The sequence below is a fragment of the Palaemon carinicauda genome, chromosome 33, assembly GCF_036898095.1.
Source record: "Palaemon carinicauda isolate YSFRI2023 chromosome 33, ASM3689809v2, whole genome shotgun sequence".
In the NCBI taxonomy this organism is placed as follows: Eukaryota; Metazoa; Arthropoda; class Malacostraca; order Decapoda; family Palaemonidae; genus Palaemon; species Palaemon carinicauda.
The window spans coordinates 9,905,225-9,920,980 of record NC_090757.1 but is presented as its reverse complement, the minus strand read 5'-3'; the positions used below and the strand labels follow the sequence as shown (position 1 = coordinate 9,920,980).

At 47.3% G+C, this 15,756-nt stretch overlaps 1 protein-coding gene across 2 annotated transcripts in view; it reads left to right on the top strand.

Moving 5' to 3' along the window:
- Window positions 1–15,756, top strand: part of LOC137626063 (uncharacterized) — a 228,007-nt gene that overhangs the window by 176,250 nt on the left and 36,001 nt on the right. Inside the window, exon 3 of one of the 2 annotated variants that reach the window (XM_068357143.1) lies at window positions 1–219. This exon is cut by the window's left edge and continues 124 nt beyond it. The exons of the other annotated variant lie outside the window; for it this stretch is intronic. Within the exon in view, the coding sequence (XP_068213244.1) occupies window positions 1–49 (49 nt within the window). The 3' untranslated portion in view covers window positions 50–219. Of the gene's footprint in view, window positions 220–15,756 lie in introns of those variants that run through there. 2 annotated transcript variants of the gene reach the window in all.

Genomic DNA, 15,756 nt, shown 5'->3' with positions numbered 1-15,756 from the left:
GAGGAAACTTCTGATTGGTTCAGAAGCTGTCGAAAAAACGGACGAATAGCTTTGCAAGAGACATTTCGTCAATTAAAACGTCACATAATACCTTCAAGATTTCAATTACTACATACAATTTTGTGATACATCGAACCCTGAAATGTAGAAAATTAGTATTTCAGCTTTTAATTAATAAAAATGTGATGGAGCCTGTCAAAATATAAGTTAGTGTTGTGATTTTCACCAGTTTATTAAATCTGCCCGATATACTGGGCGGATCGCAAGGCCTTGAAGAGGCGAGATTCCCAAAACCTTCCAGGAGTTAACTAAAATACGGCGACAAAATTTACAATTTTATTATAAAAATAAACTCTGATACAAGACAAACAACATTCTTGTGCATTCACACGACTTAATGAAAAACAAGGCTGGCTCTTGGTAACGTAACACGTGCTCTTCAAGCACAAAGTCCACACCGGACTCATTTAAAAAACTGAAAATAGTGACAATTCGAATTCAATTCACAACAAATCACACACCAAATATCCCTATTCTAATCTAACTCAGGATTCAGATCCCCAATCACAAGGATCTCTAAATTAAACTGCGATATAAAAAACCACATGTCTTTCACACAAACTTACACTACAACCAACCTGGTAACACGAGGTAGAGAGAGGAGACTAACTTTTAAACAACTCATCTTTCGGGGGGACGTTGAAGCAAAGAGAGCGAATGAGGGTCGGCAGCTTCGAAGAAAACTTCGTTTTCCCGCGTTAACTAAAGTATCCTTAGCAAAGTGGAGGGAATTCTTAGTTTATCTATTTGCAAGGGGTTTGACAATGCCTTTTCATTTACTACAGGATCGTAAAACAGTTAAGGCTTTCCTTTAAATACAAGGGAAGGCTTAAGGCTTCGGCTGAGGGCCAGAATTTGTCCATATCCAATGACTTAGAGAGTCCTAGACACTAAACACATACATAAGAAATTTTTGTCATGTTGCCTCAATTTTACGTTAGATTCATCATTGATAAATTATAAACAGTCAATTTCCATAACACTTGCTCCTTCCCCACCAGGTGGTTAAGATTTAGGTTCCAATACAGTCGTGTATTAAACCTCAGTCTCTCGCCCGCGAGATCCCCCAGCCTTTTCCTCATTTGACGTGACGTTCGTGAAGTCAAATGGCGGGACTTTCGAAATGGCCAGAAAGATGTGTTTATTTAACTGTGTATATAAATAGTTTAAATATACTGTATTTAATTTAAAGAAAAAAAAAAAGAATCTGGCTTGTTAAATGTTGGATAGTATTTATTAAGTTGTGAGTTTTTTAATATATTATAGTAATCCATTAACTTAGTTTCTGTCTCGTAATGAACGAATGATTTCAAGTTTTCTGGCATCTTGTTTCTGTCTGATTGTTTAGTGAAAATCTGATTGATTGAAAATGCAAAGCACAGTGGCCACTTTCCTCTTGGTAAGGGTAGAAGAGACTTTGGCTATGACGAGCAGCTCTTCTAGGAGAAGGACACTCCAAAATCAAACCATTGTTCTCCAGTCTTGGGTAGTGCCATAGTCTCTATACTATGGTCTTCCACTGTCTTGGTTAGAGTTCTCTTGCTTGTGGGTACATTCGAGCACTCTATTCTATTTCATTTTTCTCTCTTTTTTGGGCTAAAGCCATGGGGTCCTGATGGAAGGTTCCTTATTGGTAGCTTCCTTGGGTATATAACTACTAAGATATTCCCAGAGAATTTAACCACAGGTTATCACAGAATTCTAACTTCTGGAGCGAGTATCCTAAAGGTTTCCCTTTAAGACATCGTATATCAACAGGAGATGCATGTATTAACGCGCCACATAGCTATCTGCACCCCACATAGAGTTAACACTTTGATATGGAGGGGCGGAGAATAGCTGGGGAGCCGTTTCACAGCTATACTCGTCCGTGGCTACTTTTGGTACTCGAAACGTAAACAAACGGGCGCCATTGCTAAATGACGTCACGTCCGTCCTCATCCTTCTTCTAGTAGCTTGCCTTGCTAAGACGGATTTTCCCTTGAGCTTTTTCATCGGCTTGCATCTTCGTAATGTCGCTACCTTCAGCCTCGGCTTCTTCTGGAAAGTTGAGTACCAGGTCCCAGTATTGTTTAAATAAGCTCTGACCGTAAAGTAACTTTTACTTTTCGAGATATTTTATGTTTTCTGGCAGAGCTGTGCTACTACCGGACACGCCATTTTATGGCGTCGCTGTTACCCTGCATGCGTTATTTAGCTAGCCTGAACAGCTTATTCCGACCTTTTAACTAATTGATACTATTAGTTATTTAGTCTTCATAGCTAGGAACTTCATATATCGTGTTTTGACGCTTTTTTATCGGTCATCGCCTGACCCCATACTAGATCGCTAGCTTAGCCCCTAGGCCAGAGCGCCTATCACCAGTGTTCATGCTTGATATATTCCAGTGATCCTAGGTTAAGCTATGAAGATAGTGGCATTATTTTATGATACTGTTTACTGTGATGCAAGTGTTTTCGCCTTCAGGGACCATATAGGGGATCGGTTTGATAGTGTGCCTTTCTAACCTAACCTAAATGTAGGACCCCTATATGCTCCCTTCACCCCCTGCCTTAGGGCATTCCCTCTGTGTGGCCTTGCTCCCCCTACCACGTAAGGGGATCAAGTCCATACCAGAGTACCTATCGCTTCTCTGCCCTCCCTAAGGGAATGATCCCCCCTTAGGGTTGCGTCCGAGAATGAGGAACGGCCTGTCCTTCCTCAATTGCTGAGGTAAGGTTACCTGACCTTCCTTGCAATTGCGATACGTCTTCCAGCCTACCTAGCTTAGGGTTTAACATCCCTGCTCTAGGTTAGGCCTCGGGCGGAGCTAGTTCTGTGCCTTGCTTGAAACGGTACCCATGCACCGTTCTCAGCCAGGTTGTCTACCTTAGGCTAGGGAGCGTCCTCCCTTCCTTGGTGGCCGCTTTGGTACAGAGCCTCCCCTATGGAAGACCCTTCTTCTTCTCCCCTCCCCCCCTATCCCTTGTATGGTCTAGCCTATACTTAGGTTAGCCTATACTCATCTGTCCCTTGTCCTACAACTCCTCCTTAGGGTGGAGTGACAGGGCTATCTTGAGTCCCTGTGTGCAGTCCGCTCTGGTACATATACCCTTCATAGTGTCCTATGGGGTTAGCCACTGGATGCGTTTTGTCCGCAGGGGTTCTCCCCCCTTTTGGGTGTTCCCTGGCCCTCCCTTGGGCTACTCTGGCACCCAGCCGCCTGCCGGCCCCCTGCCATTGGGTGATAGGGCTAGCCTCTATCATGGGTACACCCATTCAGGTGGGATGCTATGGGGTTTGTATCCTTACCCCTCCATCCCTCCTTCTGTCTCTTTTCCTGTCCTGGTGCCGGTCCCTTGCCGCCTCTACTGCCGGCGATACCGCCCTCCCTTGGTGACACATTCCTAGTATCCTCCCTGGTCGACAGTCCTCCGTGTGCCGGAGGGCTGCCGCCTTCCGTCGGTGTACAGCCGATGGCCTACCCTTATACCACTTAGCTTCGGTCGTCCGTCCCTCGGGCCGGCCCCCGGCGTGCCGGCATCCATTGCCGGCGGTCCGGATATACTATATCCACCTTCCTTATCCTATGACCCTGTAACCAAGCCGGCAGCCTTTGGCTGCCGGAGCCGCCGCCTCCCGCCGGTGTGCCGCCGGTGTGCCGCCGGTGTGCCGCCGGTGTGCCGCCGGTGTGCCGGCAGCCGCCATCCTGGCATTACTCCTGACTTCTCTATGTGTCTTCACTAATGCCAGAAACTCTGCTGGAGCGGCCTCCGGCGTGCCGCCGGTCTGCCGGCGCCTTCCGGAGACGCCAAGAGACTTGCACCCCTTCTCCCAGCTATCAACTCCATGCTGATAGCCCTACACCGCAACCAGATGGCTTGGCTACCCCAATAGATAGGTATTGTCTTACCGTTCTATTAATGGCCGTGCTGTCTTCTTGCATATCACAATTTTCCAGCATGCTGTGTATCTTAGCACGGCTGGTTGCCGGAAACCGTTGCCCTATGGGGTCTTCTACAACCCCCACATATTATGGCCTGAGTGGTCTCAGTCCTATATTTACATCTTAGGCAATTCCTGCTAGAATTTCCTTCTGCCTCCCTGGCGATCTATGAAGAATTCTGGCTTGTGTCCTCGGTCACAAACAAATTGCCTATTGATAAGGTTACGGTAACCAGCCGGGCGGGATACACGGAGTATGTGTCTATCTAATTCATTTCCCGCTCCACTCTCTAACATTACAATGTTATTAATTATTTAAGATTCAGTTAAAGTTAACTTCTTAATATTTAACTTTAGAGTAATATAAGTCATTTGTATGACTTCCGTATACTCATGTTCTCTTTCTCTTACAGGAGGAGTACGTGAAATGTGACCACAACTTCTGTGGAGTGAAGCGCCCGCACTTCTACAGGCACACGGCGTGTAGGACAAACGCCCCTTGCGCCAACAAGAAAGGTGATCTGAAGTTTTGGGACCCGCAGCACTGTACAGTCTGCAAGGACCGCCTGGTCGAAGCGTTCGACAATCCTCCTTCAGCGGAGGTTAGGGACTCTTCTCGAGAGAAGCTACGCAAGTGGGTGCGTGGCTTCCAGAAGAACACCACCGGACCATATCTCGCCACCGAAGACTTGAGGGCCTTGCTTTTCCCGAAGGCATCCCCAGACTCAGTGGTCCCTAAGAATCAGATTCCCACCGTCCAGATAACGGTGGAACCGGATGTAGTCATGGCTCAGTCCATGCACGAGTGCCGTTTGGATGCCGACAACGCGGAACATATGTCGGAAGTGTCGGAGAACACGGAGAGGAACCTCATGGGTGACGAACTGGACTATGAGGAAGATCAGGTGGAATACCCTGAGTCGGAGCAGGAGGTCGCTCCACCTTCCACCCCCACACCGACTCCTACACTGACGGACGTATCACTCCCGTCTACATCTGCTACCCCGGATCCCGCCCCATCCAACACCCAGGAGATCTTCAAAATGCTTGAGGCTCTCATGGATAAGAAACTCCGCGAGACGCATGAGTTCTTCAGGTCCAACATGGGAAGTTCGAAGCAGCCGAAAAGGATTTCGGTTAAGGACCTCCCCGCATGCTCAGATACCAACCCCTGGAGGTATGCCGAGCACATGCCAATTACGACAGGCAAGATCTTCATAAGCGAAAAGGTCGGCTCGATCGCGCTGGAAGAAGTGGAATTCTTCCCAAACTTTGAGGCTTACCCGGACTGTTACGTCCGACTTCGTTCTGAACCTGCCTCTAAAGAAGAGACCGAACCGAAGGAGGTTATAGTGTTCGATCTCTCGAAGGCCCAGGCTATGCTGGCCAATACAGTGAAAAGTAGGGGCTTCACCTGCTCAAAACTTCCGGCGCTTAGCAAGAAGCACCCTACCTACGTCGCACCAGACGATGCGACCCTCCCCTTCTTGGAAAAGGCCTTCACTGCGGTGCATAAGGCAGTGGAAGAAGGAAAACCTTGTCCTGCACTGGAGGAGTGCAGACCCTTCTCCCTGACTACTCCCCCTGATGTTAGACACTGGAAAGATGTCCAGTCAACATTTGTGGTGGGAAAACTAGAACCTGACGTCGCTGGTCGTCAGTTTAACGAAGACCTCCCAAAACTTAATGACCATCTCCTTCGTCGGGAACATGATACGAAGGAAAGGCTCGCCGCATCTATGTCCCTCCAAGTACAGCTCGAAGTCATGGCCGGTGACACTAGGGTCCCTGACTACTACATGGTTCTCGCCAAAACACATTTGGCGACCGTAGTAAAGGATCTGTACAGCTTCACGAAGGCTCGTAGAGCCTGTCGTGAATTCGTGTTCTCCAGTGCTACAGTGAGACACGAACCCCGGAGGCTGATTTCCTCCAACATCTGGGGTAAGCACCTCTTTCCCTCCTCCCTTGTGAAAGAGATCACCGACAAGGCCGCCACGGAGAACAGGAACCTTCTCCACAAGTGGGGCATGTCGAAGAAAAGGAAATCCTCTCAGGACAACGGCCCTCAACCTAAGAGGAAACCCACGAAACCGAAACCCCAGCAACGTCAACAGAGACGGCAGTTTCCGGGATCCGCTACTCCCCAAGTGGCATCTCAGCCACAGCAGACCTTTCAACTGGTCACCCAACCGGTATTGTCACAGTCGCCGGTCTTCATCCCTGCTTTTGAGCAACAGTCGACTACCTTTCGTCCCAAAGGTAGAGGCTCAAACAGAGGTGCAGGCAGAGATGCATCTCGCCGTCCCTCCAGAGGCAGAGGAGGAAAGGGAGCTAGCGGACGAGGTAGTAAACCCTCGGGAAACCAGAAGCAATGAAGTGCTTCCGGTGGGAGGAAGACTCCGCCAATTCCAGGATCGTTGGACCTTCGATCCCTGGGCACACAGCATCGTCAAGAAGGGTCTAGGCTGGAGCTGGACTCAACCACCCCCAACCTTCCAGCAGTTCTTCCAACAGTCAACCCCCCTCCTGGAAGAATATGTCCTAGAACTCTTGAACAAGAAGGTGATAAGGAGGGTAAAGTCAACCAGGTTCCAAGGGAGACTGTTTTGCGTCCCCAAGAAGGACTCCGACAAACTCAGAGTCCTTCTAGACTTATCCCCCCTCAACAAGTTCATAGCGAACAACAAGTTCAAGATGCTGACTCTTCAACAGATAAGGACCCTTCTGCCTCAAGGTTCCTACACGGTCTCCATAGACCTGGCGGATGCCTACTGGCACATTCCAATGAACCACCACGCTTCCTCCTACCTAGGATTTCGACTCCAAAGGAAAAGCTACGCTTTCAGGGCCATGCCCTTCGGCCTCAGTGTGGCCCCACGGATCTTCACAAAGCTGGCAGACGCCATCGTTCAACAGCTCCGCCTCCGCGGCGTCCAGGTGATGGCCTACCTCGACGACTGGCTAGTCTGGGCTCCATCGCCCGAAGATTGTCTAAGATCCTGCAACAAAGTCACCCAGTTTCTGGAACACCTGGGATTCAAGATAAACAGAAAGAAATCTCGCCTCTCTCCAGCTCGGAAGTTCCAATGGTTAGGAATCCAGTGGAATCTTCAGTCACACCGCCTTTCCATTCCCCAGAAGAAAAGGAAGGAAATAGCAGGGTCTGTCAAAAGACTGCTGAAATCCAAACGGATCTCAAGACGTCAGCAGGAACGAGTTCTAGGCTCTCTACAGTTCGCCTCAGTGACAAACCCAGTGCTGCGTGCACAGCTAAAGGATGCCGCGGGAGTCTGGAGACGTTCTGCATCCATCGCTCGAAGAGACCTCAAGAGACGGCTCCCAAACAGACTTCGGTTACTCCTAAAGCCGTGCTCGGAAGCAAAGGCCCTGAAAAGGTCCATCCCTCTTCAACACCCACCTCCATCACTCAACATCCACACGGACGCTTCGCTGGAGGGTTGGGGAGGTCACTCCCACCAAAAACAGGCTCAAGGAACATGGTCTCCCCTATTCAAGACGTTTCACATCAACATCTTGGAGGCCATGGCAGTCCTTCTAACTCTGAAGAAACTCTCCCCGTCTTCCTCGATCCACATTCGTCTAACCCTGGACAACTCGGTGGTAGTCCGATGTCTCAATCGCCAAGGCTCAAGATCGCCCCAGATAAATCAGGTGCTTCTCCCAATCTTCCGTCTGGCAGAGAAGAAGAAATGGCACCTGTCTGCAATTCACCTACAAGGATTCCGCAACGTGACAGCGGACGCTCTTTCTCGGACAAGTCCAATAGAGTCGGAATGGTCTCTAGACGCAAGATCCTTCTCCTTCATCTCTCACCAAGTCCCAGAACTTCAGATCGATCTCTTCGCAACGAGCGACAACAATCAACTTCCTCGATATGTGGCCCCGTACGAGGACCCCAAGGCAGAAGCAGTGGACGCCATGTCACTGGATTGGAACAGATGGTCCAGGATCTACCTGTTCCCTCCCACCAACCTTCTGCTGAAAGTCTTCTCCAAACTGAGAACCTTCAAGGGGACAGCGGCCCTAGTGGCTCCCAAGTGGCCCCGGAGCAATTGGTACCCCCTAGTCCTGGAGCTACAGCCCACGTTGATCCCTCTCCCAGGCCCAGTTCTCTCCCAGCAAGTACAGAAGTCGACTGTCTTCGCTTCATCATCGAAAGTCAGGGACCTTCATCTCATGATTTTCTCTCCCTAGCCGCGAAGAAGAGGTTTGGGATCTCGAAGAAAAGTCTAGACTTCCTTGAGGAATACAAGACCGAATCCACACGACGGCAATACGAATCATCCTGGAGAAAGTGGGTCTCATTCGTCAAGGCAAAAAATCCTACGGAAATCACCATTGATTTTTGCATGTCCTTCTTCATTCACCTTCATGGACAGGGCTTAGCAGCCAATACGATTTCCACCTGCAAATCAGCCTTGACTAGACCACTACTGTACGCCTTCCAGATTGATCTGTCCAGCGACATCTTCAATAAACTGCCGAAGGCATGCGCTCGTCTACGCCCAGCACCCCCACCAAAACCTATCTCCTGGTCCCTGGACAAGGTGCTCCATTTTGCCTCCAACTTGGACAACGATTCGTGCCCTCTCAAGGATCTGACTCAAAAAGTTATATTTCTTTTTGCTCTTGCCTCAGGAGCCCGAGTCAGCGAAATAGTGGCATTATCAAGAGACGAGGGTCACATCCTGTTTACAGACTCAGGAGACCTTACCCTCTTCCCGGATCCGACGTTTCTCGCTAAAAACGAACTACCCACCAAAAGATGGGGCCCTTGGAGAATCTGCCCCCTGAAAGAAGATGCCTCTCTATGTCCGGTAAAGAGCCTCAAGGTCTATCTTCGTAGAACTTCTGACTTTGGTGGAGGCCAACTCTTCAAAGGAGAAACATCGGGTAGCGACCTGTCACTGAAACAACTAAGAGCGAAAATCACCTACTTCATTCGCAGAGCGGATCCTGACAGTACACCCGCAGGTCATGATCCTAGAAAAGTCGCATCGTCTCTGAATTTTTTCCAGAGCATGAATTTCGAAAGCCTCAAGAGTTTCACAGGCTGGAAATCCTCGCGTGTTTTCTTCAAGCATTACGTGAAACAAATGCATGAAGTCAAACATTTCGTGGTAGCCGCAGGTAGTGTTATGAAACCTGCACTTAACTCTGCATAGAACAGTGAGTTACTTGGGACTTTAACTCTTCGGGTGCCTCTGTTGACCCTCGTGTGATACGTAGTGAATTCAGAGACACTTAGTGTTTTTCATAGACTGTTCTTTACAAGGTGAAATGTTATAGTCGTCACACGAGTGCCGCATGCCTAGAGCATGATGTGTTTTTTCCTTATTAAAGACTGACGTTACTCTGGAACCTGTGCCTTCTAATAATTTGAAATTTTCTTTCGGATTCAAGAGCGAAGTCTTTCATTACTATGTACATTATAATTTATTGTAAATTAATTTTACACCCCTTATTGCATTTATTTACTATATTCTGCAATTGTGAAATAAAATTTGTATTTTATTACTTGTGCGTCTCAATCCGCTCCTACTTATACTATGAAATACATGGTTGTCATAGTTTCATTATCCCCTTTTCTTTTAAAAATGATGAAGAATAATAGGTTCAATCCATATTATATACTCACCTATGCTATGTAATATTCCTAACTGAATACTTACTTGCGCTATACCTTCGAGACCAGATCGTTCTCTTGCTTCGAAATACAGTGCCTAACCACCACTTGTCTGTCCTTGAGAATGTTCCTATATGAATATCAACCATTCTGTCTTGTCTCCGAGTTCTTCACGTTCTCTCCGCAAGGTGGGTAGCCCTTCGATGACCACTTTGATCTTCGGCATGGTCCGTTGGGACTTCTCTGCCAAGGGGGGCAGGAAGTTACATCCCCACGGAACCTCTATCGAGGTCACTATGCTTACCTTATTCAAAGCCCTCGGCACTTACTCTACAAGGGGAAATCTACCATGATACATTGATTCTCTGGTATTCTTCCATCAGGGCGCCATGGCTTGAGCCCAAAAAACGGATTTTGACCTAAGCGAAAATTCTATTTTTGGGTGAGATAGCCATGGCGTCCTGATGGACCCTCCCTGCTACTTTGTCCAGCCTTTCAGGCCCCACCCTGTCCTGCTGTATCATGGTGATCGGCAAGCAACTGGCATCAGGATGAGGACGGACGTGACGTCATTTAGCAATGGCACCCGTTTGTTTACGTTTCGAGTACCAAAAGTAGCCACGGACGAGTATAGCTGTGGAACGGCTCCCCAGCTATTCTCCGCCCCTCCATATCGAAGTGTTAACTCTATGTGGGGTGCAGATAGCTATGTGGCGCATTGATACATGCGTCCCCTGTTGATATACGATGTCTTAAAGGGAAACCTTTAGGATACTCGCTCCAGAAGTTAGAATTCTGTGATAACCTGTGGTTAAATTCTCTGGGAATATCTTAGTAGTTATATACCCAAGGAAGCTACCAATAAGGAACCTTCCATCAGGACGCCATGGCTATCTCACCCAAAAATAGATTTTTCGCTTCGCTCAAAATCTGTTGTTTTGCTAAGTTTTTATAGTTTATATTGGAAATATTTGTTTTCATGTTACTCTTCTTAGAATATTTTTTTCCTTTTTTCCTTTCCTCGCTGGGCTATTTTCCCTGTTGGAGCCCCTGCCCTTATAGCATCATGCTTTTCCAACTAGGGTTGTAGCTTGGCAAGTAATAATAATATAAAGCCACGTCATTCTAAGCAAATAGAAAATGTTAAATCTCCAAAGCCACATTTTTTGTGTATCATCATCACTATAGGTAGGCTATATGTATTTACAAAAGTGAGAAAAAATAGAATTAGTCTGGTAACAACTTGAGCCATTTTGGTGATGAAGTTAGTAATGCACAAAAGAGCAAACGTTGACTAATGGGGTCATAAAAGGCGAAGGAAAAGGAATTAGACTTCATACTTTATTTTAGGCATCCTTCTGCTCCTAACTCCACTTGCTTGATATTTAACTCCGGCCAGGATTAATCCTGCCTCCACCAACGAAGTTGGAAGGTAATCTTTTCGCCCATTTGTGTTTGTTTGTTTGTTTGCTAACACCTTCCTGTCCACAATTTAATCGTAGAATGTTAAAGTTGCTGGGATTAACTTACGTAAAAAGCTGGAAAGGATTGAAGTTTGAAAAGTCAAGGTCACGGTCAAGCTTAATGTCAAATTCACGTAATCAGCCATAATTTTGGACATTGTTGTCACAGACTCCAAAGTAGGTTCATATTTGAGGATATGAACATCCACGCTAATTAATACACGTTAAGGTCAAGATTGAGAAATAAGTTGACGTGGGGGAAGGCTGCGCAGATTGACCCTCTAGTTTTTTGTTTTGTTTTTTCATATATATATATATATATATATATATATATATGTATATATATATATATATATATATATATATATATATATATATATATATATACTGTATATATATATATATATATATATATATATATATATTATATATATATATATATATATATATATATATATATATATATATATATATATATATATATATATATATACTGCTTTCTCTCACCCCCTTCATTAACTGTCCAACCTCTTTCACAACTGGATTTTCCCAGTTGTAGTTATGTTCTGAATCGACTCATTGGCTCCATCGCCTGGATATAAAATGTTTGCAAATATTGAGACGCCGTTTTATGAGAAAATAGGAAATAAAAAAAAAATCGAGTGAATCCAGTACAGGATTTTTAAAGTACTGTTTGAAAAAGTTGCATTTATAACTTATTCAATGGCTAAAAGTTGAACCAGGCTTTTTGGGCTCAAGCCATGACGTCCTGATGGAAGGTTCCTTCAGTAGCTTCCTTGGGCATATTTGACTACAGTGGATATTCCCAGAGAATTAAACTAAAGTTTATCACAGAATTCTAACTTCTGGTGCGAGTACCCTAAAGGTTTCCCTCTAGGATATCGTATATCAACAGGGGACGCATGTATTAACACGCCACATAGCTATCTGCACCCCATATAGAGTTAACACTTCGATATGGAAAGGTGGTTGAGTAACTGGGGAGCCGTTCTACAGTTACACTTATCCGTGGCTGCTTTTGGTATTCGAGACGTAAACAAACGGGCACCATTGCTAATTGACGTCACGTCCGTCCTCATCCTTTCGCCTGTAGCTCCTTTGCTAAGTCGGATTTTTCTCAAGTGCTTACTTTATCAGCTTACATCGCCATTATGTCGCTACCTTCAGCCTCGCCTTCTTCTGGAAAGTTGAGTACCAGGTCCCAGTATTGTTTAAATAAGCTCTAGCCGTAAAGTAACTTCTACTTTTCGTAAAATATTGTGTTTTGTGGCAGAGCTGTGCCGATACCGGAAGCGTCATTTTATGGCGCCGCTGTTCATGTTGCATGCTTTATTTAGTTAGCCAGAACAGCCCCCTCCGGTCATTTAACTAATTAATATTATTAGTTATTTAGTCTTCATAGCTAGGAAATATTTATATCGTGTTTTAGCGCTCATCAGACTCGGTCCCTGTTCGACCCCATACTAGATCGCTAGCTTAGCCCCTAGGCTGGACAGCCTAGTGCTTGTTTTCATGCATGATATATACCAGTGTTCCTAGGTTAAGTTATGAAGATTGTGGCATTATTAAACATACTATTTACTGTGATGTAAGTGTTTTTGCCTCCGGGGACCATATAAGGGACAGTGTTGATTGTGTATCATCCCCTCCTAACCTAATGTAGGAACCCCTATATGCTCCCTAATCCCCCTGCCTGCGGGCATTCCCTCTGAGTAGACTTGCTTTCCCTTCTATATAGGGGAATCTTGTCTACCAGAGTATTTATCGCTTCTCTGCCTCCCCTAAGGGAATGACCCTCCCTTAGGGTCGTGCCTGAGAGATTAGGAAAGGCCCTGCCCTTCCTCAGTTGCACCTGGTTGGGTTACTCCTTCCTCCCTGTAACTAGCGATGTGTCTTTCAGGCTTTCCTAGCCTAGGAGTTAGTCCTCCTACTCTAGGTTAAGCTCTGGGGGGTTGACTCTGCCTTATTATAGTTTGGGACGGTACATCAGTACCGTTCTCATTCTGGGCTACCTACCCTAGGTTAGGGAGCGTTCTCCCTTACCTTGGTGGCCGTTCTCATACAGAGTCTCCTCTTTGGAAAGACCACTTCTTCTCCCTCCCCACCTATCCCTTTGGTGTAGGCTTGCCTACACACATCTGTCCTTAGTCCTACAACTCCTCCCTTGGGTGGAGTGGTAGGGCTAGTTGTTCTCCTGCTGAGCTGGCCGCTCTGGTACACATACCCTTCATACCGTTCTATGGGGGTGGTTGCCGGCGGCGGTCCTGCCGGCGGGGGAGTCCCCCCTCTTTGAGTGCCCTCTAACCCTCCCTTGGGTTACCCGAGGCACCCTGCCTACTGCCGGCTCCCTGCCGCCGGATGTTAGGAGTATCCACTCCTATCATGAGTGCACTCTCTCCGGAATGATGCCGGAGGGGTATAGGATCTTACCCCTTCCATCCCTCCTTACCTTTCTCTCCTTCTATCCTGGTGCCGGTCCCTTGCCGTCTCTACTGCCGGCGATAACCGTCACTACCTCAGGTGACATTCTTTCATAAGATTCCTTTCCCCTCTAAGACATCAGCCTTCCGTGTGCCGGAGGCTGCTGCCTTCCGTTGGCTTACCGCCGACGTCCCACCCTTCGTTTTACCTAGTAACAGCCAGCCGACTTCCGGAGTCGGCCACCCACATGCCGGCATTGATTACCGGCAATCTAGGTATACGACAATATACACATATATCTTATGAATTGATCCAAGGCTCACCATGCCGTCAGCCTTCGGCTGCCGGAGCCGCCCCCCCCTGCCGATGACCCGCCGCTGTGCCGGCGGTCGCCACGATGATATTATCCTTTAGATACTCAGTGTGTCTGTCTTGATGCCTTCCACCCTGCAGGACCGGCCTCCGGTGTTCCGTCGGTCTGCCGGAACCCTCATGAGACGTTAAGGGACATGCACCCCTTCCATGCCTGCCGGCAACATGCTGACAGTCAATATACTGCAGCCAGATGGCTTGGCCACTTGTATATAGGTATTGTCTTACCATCCAAGATTTTGGCTATGCTATTTGTTTGCACATTACAATATTCCAGCATAGTGCGGTCGATTGCCGGAACCTACATTTTATAAGGGGTTTATCCTATACCCCTTCTCCTCCGGGGATCTGAGTGGTCTCAGACCCTACTACACTCTGCGGGCAATTTCTGTTAGAAGCCTAGCTTGGCTCATCCATATGGATTTCCCTCATCGTGACCTTCGGACACAAAAGAAATTGTCTACAGATAAGGTTACGGTAACCGACTGGGCGGGATTCACAAGTATGTGTCTATCTACTTCCTTTCCCGCTCATTAATCTTAAGCATTAAAAGGATTTATAATTAAATTAATTTTAAATTTAGATGTTAATTATCTTAATTTTAGAGTAATGTAAGTCATTCCTATGCCTTCCATGTACTCATGATCTCTTTCTTTTACAGGAGGAGTATATGAAGTGTGAGAGCAACTTCTGCGGGGTGAAGCGCCCGGACTTCTACGGGCACAAAGCGTGCCGGACCCACGCCCCCTGCACCGCCAAGAAAGGCGACCTGAAGTATTGGGACCTGCAGAACTGTAGTCTGCAAGAGTCGTCTGGTCGAGGCGTTTGACGATCCTCCATCTGCGGAGGCAAGGGACATTGCTAGGGAGAAGCTACGCAAATGGGTGCGTGGCTTCCAGAAGAACGCCACCGGACCGTATTTTCCCAACGAAGACTTGAGGGCCTTGCTTTTCCCAAAAGCATCCAAAGACTCAGTGGTCTCCCGTGATCAGATCCCCACCATCCAGATCGTGGTGGAACCTGACGTTGTCATGGCTCAGTCCATGCATGAGTGCCATCTAGATTCCGACAACGTGGAACGTATGTCGGAAGTGTCGGAAGAAACGGAGAAGAACCTCATGGGCGAGGAACTCGACTATGAGGAAGATCAGGTGGAATACCCTGATTCGGAGACCGAGGTCGCTCCTGCTCCCCCAGCAACTCCTGCACCGTCCGAGGAACCTGTTCCTTCGACTTCGGCCACCCCGGACCCTCTTCCATCGGCCACTCGAGAGGTCTTCAAGATGCTTGACGCCCTCATGGAGAAGAAGCTACGAGAAACTCAGGAGCAATTCCGGACGACTCTCGTCAGCTTTAAGCAACCGAAAAGGATTTCGGTTAAGAACCTCCCCACCTGCTCGGAAGCTAACCCATGGAGATACGCCGAGCATATGCCAATTACAACTGGCAAGATCTACATTAGTGAAAAGGTTGGCTCTATCTTGCTGGAAGAAGTGGAGTTCTTCCCAAATTTCGAGGCTTATCCGGACTGTTACGTCCGACTCAGGTCCGAACCAGCCTCAAAGGAGGAGACCGAACCGAAGGAAGTTATTGTGTTCGATCTCGCGAAGGCCCAAGCTATGTTAGCCCAGGCGGTTAAGAATAGGGGTTTCACTAACTCCAAGATGCCGGCGCTTAGCAAGAAGCATCCAACCTTCGTTGCGCCAAAAGCTGCGACCTTCCCCTTCATCGAAAAGGCCTTCACAGCGGTCTTAAAGGCAGTGGAAGAAGGGAAACCTTGCCCTGCTCTGGAGGAGTGCAGACCCTTCTCCATTACTCTTCCCCCCGATGATAAGCACTGGAAA